Here is an 11,685-nt window from a genome sequence, read left to right on the forward strand (position 1 = left end):
TCGTCCTGGTGAGCCGCCGCGGGATGCGACCGGTCGCGATGTACTCATGTATAGGCTTCACTCATCTCCATTAATAGCATGAGGATTATCATTGCTTGATTGCGTTCGGGCTGATTGTGGCCGTTTATGCTAATGTAGCGTCTGCTGTCTATTTGTGATAAGGGATGCGTTGTTCGGAGGAAAACGTCCGGCGATTGCAAATAGGGAGCAGATTGACCTATAGGCTAGTTTTAGATACTCTACACGCATTCTATTTGGCACATGGTTTATATTCACATTATTTAATATACACGCGTCACAAACAACATCGTCCGACCGAACTGAACCTATGCCATCTCGATTGTGTGCTAGTTCATAGCGATAAGACATGGAAAACGGTGGGATATTACACATACCCCACTGTTTTCACGAGCCGGACGCGTCAGCAACGACACTCGATCAGTACTCATCCACACACCTCGCAATGCTGAGTGCGATTTCGATGCGGCGAAGCAAAGCGCGCGCGCGGGTGTGGATGGGTGCGCGATGCGGCGTGCTCGGGCTGACGGCGCGGCGTGGCGGTGTGCGAAGGGTGTCGCTCACGTTCGGCGCGGTGACCATGGCGGCGGGCGCGGCGGGCGTGCCGCTGGGCGCGTGGCTGGGCACGGCGCTGGGCAAGCGCTACCCGCGCGCGCACCCCGTCATCTGCGGCGCGGGGCTGCTGGTCTCGGCGCCGGCGATGGCGCTCGCGATCCTGCTCTGCGACGGGTACTACTACGCGTCGTTCGCGCTCATGTTCATCGCGGAGACCGCGCTCAACCTCAACTGGGCGATCGTGGCCGACATGTCGCTGGTAAGCGCGTCGCCGCTGGCTTCTCGACGCTTCGGGAAGCTTCTGGAAGCTTCTCGATGCTTCCGGGACGTGGGAGCGTAGATAGATGGGTGTTTGTGTACAGTACAATGATGGTGGTAGATGATCGTGTAGATTGAGTTGAATTATTTTTTAGTAACAAAGGTGTTAATAAAGTAATCTATCGTTAAGTGATTGATATCTGTCAACACTGTCAAAATATCTACTTGCAAAGTTTCTTAACCTTACAACAACTCCATAATAGTAAAGTTTAAGATAATATGGACTGACACTAAAATTTACCTTCATGAATTTAATAATTTGAAGCACCAAATTGAATACTAGTCATAGTAATTTCTAAAATGTTTGAATTTTTTTAAATCCTGTCCATTATTTGATTCATTTCTTATAAATATTTTAATAACAATATATTATATGCACAAATTGATAAATTTCAATTTTCGCAAATGGATAAATTTGTTCTTTTTAAAAATTGTGCTTCAAATAATTTATCTCTTTCTCATTATATCATCGCCTACATAATTTTTTTTAATACCTTTGTTATATTTTCACACGTTTCCTTCTTAATTTCCAAACGGTTATATCTATAAACCAAACTATCAAACGGGTGGTGACATCATGTGCTGTATTTTGTTGTCTTTTAAATTGTAAATAATGCTAAACCAACAGTACAAAGAGAGCCAAAAGCGACAATCGTTGAGAGTACTATTAGTTTAGATAAGTAATTTTAGTATTAAATATCTTATAGCTATTATTATTAGTTCATTCATTGCATGGGGTATCATAGTCCGTAATATTACGTAGCGTTAAACTATATTCCTTGAAACACATTTTAAGTACAGCCATTTTTGTAATGGAAATGAGGTTACAAAATCATTTTGCCTTAGCATGTATCCGATTTGCATACATTATCATCTCACAAAGCATGCTCACTTGAAACCAGTCATACATGAGTACATTGTGATCGTTGTTGAAAGCAAATGTCGCTATCTCATCGTTTTATTTTTACTTTTATACGCCCTTCAGGCTGGTTTCAAGTTTTTTTGCGAAATAGCGACATCTATTGACAAAGTTAAGCAACGTGTAGCGCTCACGATTTTGTGAGTCAGGATTTTATGCTAATTAGCTCTATATTATATAGATGGCGCTAGTTTGCTGTGAACTGGTTTTCTTTATTTAAAATACAATAGTTACACATTATCTGTAGGAAAAATGTAAAAAATTTTAATACATTTAATCTATGTGAAATGAATAAACTTAAAACTTCTTTACCGATTTAAAAGGCAAATATTATAATTTAATAATATTTACTTGCCGACGGACTTTGACCTTGGATAAAACTACATAATTGGGTTCGAATCCCGTTGACTGTGCAAGTCAATAAACTCATTCAATGACATATTTAAATATTTATGCTCCATATGTTGCACAATAAAGGTATTAATTAAAATAGAACAAGTATTCACGAAGTCGGAGCAGAACATTGACTATTAATAATATTTTCATTCTTAGTTGCTACTGCTAGTAAGAAATTGCGCATTGTTTGCACAATTTGCAACGTATTAATTTGTTATTTATACACGTCATGCCATACCTTTTCTTAGCATTTTTAATAATAAAAATATTAAATAACACAGTGTGTCAATAATTGGATACTCTACGCATGTTTTTCTAATAAAAATAAGTGGTTGATAAACTTAACTTTACTTATAATATGTTGTTTTTATTTTTTAGTATGTTGTGATTCCACCCCGTCGTTCCACCGCGGAAGCGTTCCAGATCCTAATATCGCACATGTTCGGTGACGCTGGCAGTCCCTATTTAGTTGGTGTGGTGAGTGTTTCATTTTATATTTGCGAAAAGAGGTTCCAATGCAATTTTTAATTATTTTTCAAGCTGAGAGGAAACGGATTTAATTTAGTTTAAAATATTGGAAAACTTGGTTCTCAGGTAATAAAATTCAATAAATAATTTGTCACATCCAAAATCACTCGTGTATCAAAATATAAAATACCTTGGCGACCGGTGCGAGCAGGCCCAATTCGTGCCGAAGCGTGCACGACTACCACATAGTAACATACACAATTGCCACCAGATATTGGGTAGCCGTGGTGCAAAAAAGCATTGGTGGCTCAGTGGTGAGGACCTCGGACTTAAAAATCGACAAGTCGGGGTTCGAGACCGGGCGAGCGTGCAGGAAATAAATTGATTTTTCAATTTATCTGCGCATGTATTACATCACCACTGCTGAAAACGGCGAAGGAAAACATCGTGAGGAAACCGGCATGTCCAAGAATCAAAAGTTCGATGACATGTGACATCTGCCAACCCGCACTGGGCCAGCATGGTGGATTATGGCTTGAACCCTCATAGGAGGCCTGTGTCCCAGCAGTGGGAACATATATGGGCTGATGATGATGATGATGATGATTGGGTAGCCAAGGTTCTCAACCTGATTGCCACTAGATGTTGCGCAGTCAGTATTTCTCAAGCCGATCGCCAACAGATATCGGAGGCGCTGAAGCGGTCGCTGGGGGGCGCGGGCGCGGGCGCGGGCGAGGCGCCGAGCTCGGGCGCGCAGTTCCGCGCGCTGCAGTACGCGCTGTTCGTCACGTGCTTCGTCGAGGTCATCGGCGGCGTGTTCTTCCTGCTCACCGCGCTCTACATCGTGCGGGACAAGCTCAAGGTGGACAGGGCCATTGCCGGTTAGTATACGCTGATATTTTTTTTCTTCTATGTCTTCTCTGGAGCTCTGGGTGGCCTGATGGTAAGCGATACCACCGCCCATGAACGTATGAATGGATTGCCGAATTTAAATTGGTAAGGGATTGAGGAAGGATTGACTAGAGGAATAAGGGAAAGGACAGGGAACGGGTAAGGAAAAGACTATGGCCCTCCGTGTCTCAGGACTGACGCCCGGCCCCTATAGCCTATAGCACTCGGGAATCAGGTACATATCATCCAATGGTGAAATTGTTTTTGAAGTCGCGAAGCCTATAATATATAGCCTTCCTCAATAAATGTACCATCTAACGCTGAAAGAATTTTTCAATCGGAGCAGTCGTTCCTGAGGTTAGTGCGTTCAAACAAACAAACTCTTCAGCTTTATAATATTAGTGGAGATGTGTAAATTTTACTACATTTTAGTGTGCAGGTTCAGTTTTAATTATTGTAGTTTTTCTTATGTAGTTCGGTGTCATCTTTGATATCAAATTTCATTGTCATTGGACGCATAGACAACAAACTTGAGATTGAATTTTAAAGAATCTTGATTTATATTATTTCTTTTCAAAAATGTCCTTATTCTGCATTCGTTATTCCTTCTGTTGAAAGACGTTATTAATATTCTGCTTTCAATTTCTATACTTTATTCGCTAACACTAGTTTTACACCTTAGTCGTATATGTTTTTGCGCTTACAAATGCATCTTAATTTCTTTCCAGTTACTTCAAAAATTATGTAGGTGAGTTATATGGCCTACTCGCTTACGCACCGTAGCTAGATACAGTTTAAAACCTTATGGCCTACGTATTAATGCGATATTTTGTTTACTCTACAGAAGCCGAAACCCAAAACGCCGAACCGTCCCACAGCAACGCGCAAGATGAAGCTATAGGCGGAGAATAGGATATTTACAGTCAATTTAGAGCAAATAGATCTGTGAGAGCCTAAACTTTCACTAAGCTGCGTTTCAATTTCATATAGAACTGTTAACATGTGTGCATCATATGTGGCCAACAGCTTTTGTAGCATTGGAACGGGAAAAGACTGATTAAGTATGCACAGCGGTTAGTTTGGGTTATGTAAAGAGTGATATAGTTTAGTGAACAAATTTCGTGTAAGTTATCCAAATTAGGCATCACAATACGGAACACATGTGCCTACGCTTAGACTCTCCCAAGTCCTGAGGACACCGATTGCACCTCAGCTAAGTACATATATTTATTTGCCAATGTATTATTACCTCAAGCACTTGTTACACAAGAATATAAAGGTTTATTTATTTTTGTTTTATCCTGATTATTATATGCAATGTAGAGTAACGGATCAATGCAAAATTTGGTATTATAATGTTGTTGTATTCATGCAGTTTAACGGTTTGTAGCAAAGACCTTACAGGACTTAATGTACTCAAAACGTTTGAATGTTACCTGATGTATTATTTATGAGGGTGGTCACACTGATTTAGTTAGTATGAAACCAATTTGATCTTTTAATTTAATAGTGTTATCATTTTCTAGCTTACCTAGTTTGATTCCTAATTATGTGGCATGAAGTGTAGTTTGTTTGTACAAGAATTATTTTGTTATTGTATAAGGGGTCATTCACGAGTAGGTTAGTAGTTATTGTACATCAATGTGAAATCACCCTTATGAGTGATTTTATCGTATGAAAGTATTTTTTCAACATAAATTGAGTGGTAGTAGTTTATTCAATTATTTATTTCTAATTAATTTCATGCATTTAAGTGTGAGAGATCTGTGTCACGAATTTGGATATTTCGGTATTTAACTCTCAATTTCAATTTGTTTCTTTGAACTTAACTTCTTTAATATTTTATTTTCCCGTTTTTAATTAATGAAGTTTTCCGTATCTAACTGCTTTTTTATCCATATCTATTTTTTACCTTCAACGAAACTTCATTTTTACTTTATTTTATTTTCCCATATTTATTTATTGAAAAATGTTTATCTTGAATTAAAGACGTATGCAAGTTCGTGCCACGGGTGTGTATTCGGTGTGTTACTTATATTGTGTAACCTAGTAAGGTATTGTGGATGATTGCAAAGTTAAACTGTAATGAATATCAATCAAGACTGAATTGTTTAAAATTCCTAATAATAATAAATAATTAGTAATTTGTTTTTGTAAATATCGTGTAAAGTATTGAAGGGAATTGAAAATAAATAATTAATTTATTTTTGAAAGAATTTTGTTTTATTGACGAAAATACGGATTTGGCGTTCGTATACCAGAATCACAAATTTATCGATTATTATCTCTCAACATGATGTAACAGGTATGGCACTGGATACAATTAAAACGAGCCTGTTTCATCAGTAAAATCTTATCATTAATTTTGACGTGTCTCTTGATGATAAGAAAAATATCATCTTATTAGTCTTACGAGCTGGCCGTCAATTTTTTATGTATTCGAAAACCTGTTTCGATAACCATAACACACATAATATATTCTAAACGGTGGGATAATTAACTTATATTTAAGAGGTAGCTATTGACGTAATCAATTTAAAAATTCAACATTGGAACGAAATAATACTTATAGAGTTCTAAAATCATCAAAATCAAATAATAATCACAAATTAACAAAATAGGAACATTAAAATTAACACGAATAATTAAAATGTTAAAAATAAGTCAATAAGAATTAGAGCTTTCATATCACAAAAGCGATTGAGTCAAGGCGATTTTAATGCTATAAAATGATATCGGAAGAGATATTATATCCTAACTAATTTCTTGTATGATTAATAATAATAAAAATATCATACGTATAGGTACTGAATGATGCAATTTACAATATATAAATGTGTCAATATAATGCCCAAGAAGAATATCGAAATTAGAACTGTATATATTTTACATTCATGTAAAATATAGTCTGGTTTTAGTCACTTCCTGTCCCGTTTTACTTCCTTTGAATAACAATTTTGTTACATTCTATTATTGAATATCTGTTCGAAAACGCAAAACTCAATCGCCACAACAACAAAATAAAATCATTAAAAACAGTCACTCCTCAGAACAAAAGCTATTGGTCGAACTGGTATCTTCATTGTTCTCACACCGTAACTTTTTAGGGATTGGTTCGCAGGAATTATAACTGTCACTTAGTGCTCTCTTATTGGCCGCAACGAGTCTAACGACGCTTACGGTGTTTTGTGACGAGTTATTATTCTCCTCGTCTGATTTCGATGATAAGGAGAGATATCCATTTTTCATCTGCGCTTGTGAGAGGAGTATGTCGATTCGGAGGTTAACTTCGTCATCCTGAAAATGATTATAATTTAGTATGTGTCATAAAAAATAAAATATATAAAGTTGTGAATATATAAGTTTATGTATTAACGACTTTGTTAGGTAACCCTATCGGAATATTATGAGGAGAGCACAATTCTGTGTGTATGTAAATAAACACAATTTTTGAAGGAAAAATCTAAAAATCTTATTGTCACCGATCTGCACTGACCGACATCTTATGAAATTTCACATCTTAATACTAAAATTAAAAATTATAAGTTTTCACTTCTATGTGTAGTCCATATGCTTAGCTTACTTCTTTTTTTTAAAAAAGAAGATATACTCTTATATATCTTTTTTTTTTTTGAGTGGTAGAGTAAATAATGCAGCACTAGATCGCTGCTAGCGATAAGGCCGCCTTCTATGCATTGATAACTAATAGATTAACTTTTATTACTTATTAAATATGGTGTACAATAAAGAATTATTCATTCGTTCATTCCGTTAATTAATTGATTAATCGAACCTGCATCCACGGGTGCGCCAGAATCTCATCGAGCGTGATGCGCCGGTGCGCGGGCACGGTGAGCATGCGGCGCATGAGGCGGCGCGCCGGCGCCGACACGCCGCGCCAGTGCGCGCCCGAGTGTCGGTAGCGGCCCGTCGCGATCTGCTCGCCCAGCGACATCTCGCGGTACTCCGCCGAGAACGGCAGGTAGCCGACTAGGCTAGCGGGGCAGATATATAACAAGCATATTATAGTAGTCCAAACAGATTAGTGTAGACATTGTCAATATTGAATTGAGCTAATTATGTCTTTTAGAAAGTATGTAATGAGCATTTTACAGTATTCAGTATTTACTTAAACAGTATTTACGTGATGATATCAGAAAACTTGCGCAGACACTTCAGTTTTTTTTTTAATAAAGTAATAAAAAAAAAGTATGCTTTGACACAATTTTTACAACAAATATTGATAAGAATATTTTGATTGTGCCTTGATAGTAAAAAATGCTTCTGATCAAATATTAAATTCAAGTCAAAAGGTTGGCTTATAAATTATTCAGCAAACATTAAGAATACACTTACCATACAAAAAATATAACGCCCAAACTCCACACATCAACCTCAGGGCCATAACAATTCTGTCCATTAGCCCTCAATACTTCTGGAGCAAGGTAGATTGGAGTACCGCACATTGTTTTCATAAAGCTATCCTCTCCTACAAATTTGCTCAGACCAAAATCAGTTATCTTCACTAGTGTTTCGTCTACCTTACTCTCAAGTAGCACATTCTCAGGCTGTAAATGTAGAAATTGTTTGACCACTTAAGCAATTTTATTTTGTATGTAGTAGACAATAATTTAAGTTCCAATATTGCAAGTTAAGTCAAAGTAATTGTACATCTGTATGGTACATTGGTCCCCAAACTATGACAGCATGTACTGTATCAACAAATTAAGAAAAAAACGACATTTTTATAATGTAAAAATCCAGCTTGCAATTTGATACTGCGAGTATATAAATACAATAGACAAATGAGCCATATCCTACCTTCAGGTCTCTGTGTGTGATGCCCTGAGAGTGGAGGTACTTAACAGCTAGAACAATTTGTTTAAAGAAGAATCTAGTTAGTCTCTCGGATAAATGTCCCTGTCTCGTTATTCTGTCAAATAATTCTCCACCTTGCATCAGTTCTAGGATAATGTACACAGCATCTTTTGAATCAATAACTTCCTCTGTTGCAATAATGCATGGCTATAAACAAAAAACTTTTTTAAGTTATAATGCTTATGGCCAATTTCACAATTCATAGATATATTCCCTTTCAGCTTATCTATCAGTTAAAAAGAGAATTAATAATGTATGAGAAAATCGGTGAATAAATGTTAATTAATAAGCTATTAGTGACTCTCATCAGGTGTTTTTTTTTTAATTTTCTCTTTGGATGCAACTTGGCTGAGACAGTGTTTTGTATCAAAATATAATTGTTTCGTCTAGCATTTGATATCTGTATAGATTATCTATATAAAATATTATATCTATAAAATTTTCGTGTCACATGTGTTCAAGCCCATACTCCTCGCCAAATGGCTGGACTGATTCTCATAAATTTTTTTGTGCATATCGAGTAGGTCTAAGAATTGGCCAACATCTATTTTATATGATACCCCTAAATGATAAGCGTAAGGCAGAACAGCCTGGTAATTCATTAACACAAATTGTTTATGATACAGTGACATTATTATCACCTACTGCCTATGATATAAACACTGTGTTGTGCTGAATAAGTACTGAGAAAGAGAAATGTTATCATGATAATTAATAACCGTCACAAATGACGGCTAGTTATGTACTGTAAATCATGTTAAAATAACAATAGAAAAAACTTACATGTTTTAAAGCTTTTAATATATTCACTTCATTCATAATTTTTAATGGGTCATTTAGGTGATTCACTTGTCCATTTGTTAATCTACATTTCTTAATTATTTTCATTGCATATTTTGTACACGTCACCTGTAAAAGTGATATTTCTTTATATTCATGTTATTAATATAAGTTTAGTAAAAGTGTTTTTTAAGGCTTAAGGTCCATTGCAGACCTTACGCCTCTACAAATGGATTGCAGACTTTAAATTGGGAAGGGATTAAAAAAGGATTGGTGAGATGAATAAAGGAAAGGACTGGGAAGGGTAAGGAAAAGGATATGGGCCTTAAATTTTGTCCTATTATAAAGGGTTTAAATAGTGTGTAGATTGTGATGAAATTTGAAATGAGCACAATTTTATTCACATTTATATTGATACACCTAAATACAATTATTTTATTTGTTGATTTCAGAAACAAGCCTATAAATGTCAGTCCATCTATTTGTATACCATAATATAAGGTGTCATCTCGGACTGGGGCTCAATATTTTAATAAATATAATTTTAATTTTTATACTTTAGATAAATCATGTGTTAAAACATACTGTTCTACATATAGGCAAAAATAACCCCCATAAGACATATTATCTTGGAAATGAACAACTTATGCCAGTAGATAGTCAAAAGGACCTGGGTGTCACTATAAGTAAAGATTTAAAGTGGGAAACTCACATTACTGGCGTGGTTAAAAGAGCAAACTCCATGATGTATCTTGTCAGGAAAGCTTTTAAACGTCTTACATCGAGAACTTTCATAAAGTTATATAAAACTTACATACGTCCACTGCTAGAGTATGCATATGTGATTTGGGACCCATATTTTAAAAAAGATATCACACTTTTAGAAAATGTACAAAGAAGAGCTACAAAAATGGTCAGATATCTTAGAAATCAACCTTATGAACAACGTCTGAAAGCACTTGACCTCACATCTCTTGAAAGGCGCAGGCAGAGGGGAAGTCTTATCGAAACATACAAAATACTTAGTGGGTATTATAATGTACCCGGGATTGACAGTTTGTACACTCTGAATGAAAACAAAGATTTACGTGGACATTCACGCAAATTGTGGAGAGTGCAAAGTAAATGCAACCCCATGAAGCATTTTTTATCCAACCGTGTTGTCACAGAGTGGAATAGGCTACCCGAGAGTGTAATAATGGCACCCACGTTGAATAGTTTTAAAAATAAATTGGATGAACTAAATGTTTTCTTCAAATCATAAAATACACACGCATCAGCTTTTTAGCTGCTAGTGTGCTTAAATAAAATAATAATAATAATAATAATAATAATAATAATAAAAAAAAGAAACAAAAAACGTACTTTATTATACACTAATTTAACAACTCCACATGCTCCCTGTCCTAATACCCTTGAAATATAATACTTCTGTGAGATTTCTCTAGGAATATTATCTTGTTTGTTCTTAAGTAGGTCTTTGAATAAAAATACTGAAAATAAAATATAAGAAAATAAAATGAATAGATGCTACAAGAATAAAAAAATCATACAAATTATATAAGGTAATAAATTAATATATGTATGTATGTATGTACCTGTCACAGTTGGATGTGTAATAGCTATCACATCATTGTCATCTAATACTCTGCTCAGGTTCTTCCCAATTTGTACACCATTTACATATGTACCATTGTATGATAAGTCAGTTAAGATAGCAGGATTTAATGGTTCTCTAGAAATTTATGTAAATAATTAATAAAAAATAAAAAAAGTGATACAGAAATAGTAACATTGTTTTCATGGTGTACTTACGTCATATCTCTTCTAATAACAAAATGTTGTTTGCTTACACTTTTTAGAATATTTTCTTTCATAGTTTCTTTCTTAACTACAATATTACATGATAATGCTCTTCCTAGAGTAAAATCTGGTTGAATAAGGTCTAAAAAAAAAATAACTGGTCAATTAATTTTTTATAAAAATTTCAATGAAGGTAGAATAAAAAGTGAATTTATATGAAACACTATTTGTAGAATTTATATAAAAATAAAATTACCGTAATAGTCAGGTTTCTTTACCCCATCGTTCTTCCAGCATTTTGTTGAATAAAGCCTACCCCAAATATTTGGGATCGCGGACGGAGTGTTAGTTTGACTCAATTCAACTTGAGAATTTTGAGTTTGAGTTTGTGTATTTGCAGTGTCATACATTATTTCGTCACCCATTTTGCATTATTGTATAAGAATAATAAAGTAAAAGACTCAAATACTTTAAAGAAAAATAAGTAAAAACTTTTAAAAAAGTTCAAATATCTAGCGGTTTTTCATGACAAAATGCAACGATGACTACTAATTGACAATCGACAAATGACACAATAAGCAGTTGATTGCCAATTGCCATACCCGAAAAGTCTCGCAACTACTTACTCTGTGGCAGCTGCTTCTAAAAGACGAGGATGT

The 11,685-nt window shown here is 35.3% G+C and overlaps 2 protein-coding genes across 4 annotated transcripts in view; one reads left to right on the forward strand and one right to left on the reverse strand.

The window, feature by feature from the left end:
• The window catches only part of LOC119830997 (protein spinster), a 30,354-nt gene extending 24,692 nt beyond the window's left edge, over nucleotides 1-5,662 (forward strand). Inside the window, exons 6-10 of one of the 3 annotated variants that reach the window (XM_038354199.1) lie at nucleotides 571-832; nucleotides 2,585-2,683; nucleotides 3,357-3,555; nucleotides 4,294-4,313; nucleotides 4,410-5,662. In XM_038354199.1, coding sequence (XP_038210127.1) covers nucleotides 571-832; nucleotides 2,585-2,683; nucleotides 3,357-3,555; nucleotides 4,294-4,313 — 580 coding nt within the window. In that variant the 3' untranslated portion in view covers nucleotides 4,410-5,662. Of the gene's footprint in view, nucleotides 1-304; nucleotides 314-570; nucleotides 833-2,582; nucleotides 2,684-3,356; nucleotides 3,556-4,293; nucleotides 4,314-4,409 lie in introns of all 3 variants that reach the window. The other 2 variants (XM_038354198.1, XM_038354197.1) reach the window with 2 other exon arrangements.
• A 107-nt stretch (nucleotides 5,663-5,769) lies between these two features.
• LOC119830996 (ovarian-specific serine/threonine-protein kinase Lok-like) lies at nucleotides 5,770-11,451 on the reverse strand. Its single transcript, XM_038354196.1, has 9 exons — nucleotides 11,283-11,451; nucleotides 11,039-11,168; nucleotides 10,822-10,958; nucleotides 10,589-10,716; nucleotides 9,227-9,352; nucleotides 8,387-8,590; nucleotides 7,922-8,133; nucleotides 7,359-7,560; nucleotides 5,770-6,862 (listed from the first exon to the last, which is right to left on the reverse strand). Exons 1-9 carry the CDS (start codon nucleotides 11,449-11,451, stop codon nucleotides 6,605-6,607), a joined length of 1,566 nt encoding a protein of 521 aa, XP_038210124.1. The 3' UTR covers nucleotides 5,770-6,604.
• Between the last annotated feature and the right edge of the window lie 234 nt (nucleotides 11,452-11,685).

Source organism: Zerene cesonia, chromosome 12 (assembly GCF_012273895.1).
Source record: "Zerene cesonia ecotype Mississippi chromosome 12, Zerene_cesonia_1.1, whole genome shotgun sequence".
Classification (NCBI taxonomy): Eukaryota; Metazoa; Arthropoda; class Insecta; order Lepidoptera; family Pieridae; genus Zerene; species Zerene cesonia.